We start from the raw sequence: 1,485 nt of genomic DNA, 5'->3' as shown, positions 1-1,485 counted from the left end.
TGAGAAAATCTTTCATTTATCTGGACTAACAAAGGTTAAGACTGATTATTTAAACAGAAATGTTAATTAATCATCATAAATGTTCTACAGTGATTTCTCTTAGAGTCTACCAGAAGAAAAGTTGAAAAGAAATATCATATTCTGTTAAAAAACAACCACAGAATTTGACCTTACCTGGCGCCTGGCTGGCAAAGCCTTATCTTTCTTCTTTTCCTGACTCATTCTTAACGCCTCAGGGCGGGACCAAAGTCGTCCGCTTCTATTACTAACACGGACGCCTTTGAGTGACAGAACACTTCTTCCTGGATGCCGAACTGGGAAGTAACGCTGTGTTTCTCCCTGGAGAAACCAGCTTGGCCAGTTAGATCTTGCCCATAAGCCAATTAGGGGGATCTAACGGCCAGGACAGCGGCACGACAGCCGGATGTCCCACCTGAGACTACCAGTCTCTAAGTGTTTTCAACTCCCGAGGGGAGAATTTTATTTTGAAAGGAGAAACCGGATGCATCAGCTTGAATCTTTCTGGCTAAGATTGAAGCAGACGAAAGTTGCCTAAATAACACTTTTCGCCAAGGAACAGTGAGCGGGCCGATCAAAACGTTCCCTGACTGATCGGAGGTGAGACAGTGTCTACCCAGGGTTTGGTTAAGAAGCCAGCAACAGGTAACACTGTCGTGTTCCGGGCGACGTGTCATGTCGAGATCTGAGCGCAGATGGGACGAGCTGATCCAGTTGACCACACTTTACTAGTTTAATGTGAATTAAAGTTCGGACGCGAGTTTTATCTCATTTAACTTTGAAGCTTGTTATAGGAATACCCACAATCAAGTGTACTTATGTTTTGTTCAATTTGTGTAAATAAATGATTGCATAGTCTTTTATGAATCAACTTGAACTCGTCTGAACGTTCCCTTTTTGTGTCACTTCTCACTTTGCACAGTCAAGATATCAAAGTAATGAGAAAATACCTTGGTAAAACTTTCCTCATAACCTTGTTATGAGAGATATGTAGAAGACTTATTTCACAATAAGTCTTACCTCCTACAACAGTGAGGAGTTAAAATCATTGTTACCTCAGCTAGACCTTACCCAGGTGTCTGACGTGCCACAGAGGGTCCAGTGTTGTGTATCTGTCATGAAAAACTATAAGCATGGGTGGAGTCGCCACACCTCCTGCCATGGCACTGCTATAAATGTTCTTCCTGTTGGAGAGGACAAATGTTTTGTGATCAGGCTCTAATTCTACAAGGAAACACCAAAAGCACCTGTTTTATGGAACCACAAACACTGAGTGGGGAGGAGGTCTGAGTGGACTGATGGTCCAGCAAAACACAAGTATAGATGTAGAGATTTTCTTCAATTCAATTCAGTTCAATTCAGTTTATTTATATAGTGCCAAGTCACAACAACTGTTGTCTTAGGACAACACACACACACACACACACACACACACACACACACACACACACACACACACACACACAC

General features: G+C 42.4%; 1 protein-coding gene across 1 annotated transcript in view; it reads right to left on the bottom strand.

The window, feature by feature from the left end:
• Positions 1 to 1,485, bottom strand: part of glt8d2 (glycosyltransferase 8 domain containing 2) — a 9,909-nt gene that overhangs the window by 933 nt on the left and 7,491 nt on the right. Inside the window, exon 8 of the mRNA XM_014020110.1 lies at positions 1,090 to 1,202. Coding sequence (XP_013875564.1) covers positions 1,090 to 1,202 — 113 coding nt within the window. The remainder of the gene's footprint in view (positions 1 to 1,089; positions 1,203 to 1,485) is intronic.

This window comes from Austrofundulus limnaeus, unplaced genomic scaffold (assembly GCF_001266775.1).
Source record: "Austrofundulus limnaeus strain Quisiro unplaced genomic scaffold, Austrofundulus_limnaeus-1.0 Scaffold241, whole genome shotgun sequence".
Taxonomy (NCBI): Eukaryota; Metazoa; Chordata; class Actinopteri; order Cyprinodontiformes; family Rivulidae; genus Austrofundulus; species Austrofundulus limnaeus.
The sequence above is the reverse complement of the archived record's forward strand: the minus strand, read 5'-3'. Positions and strand labels throughout refer to the sequence as shown.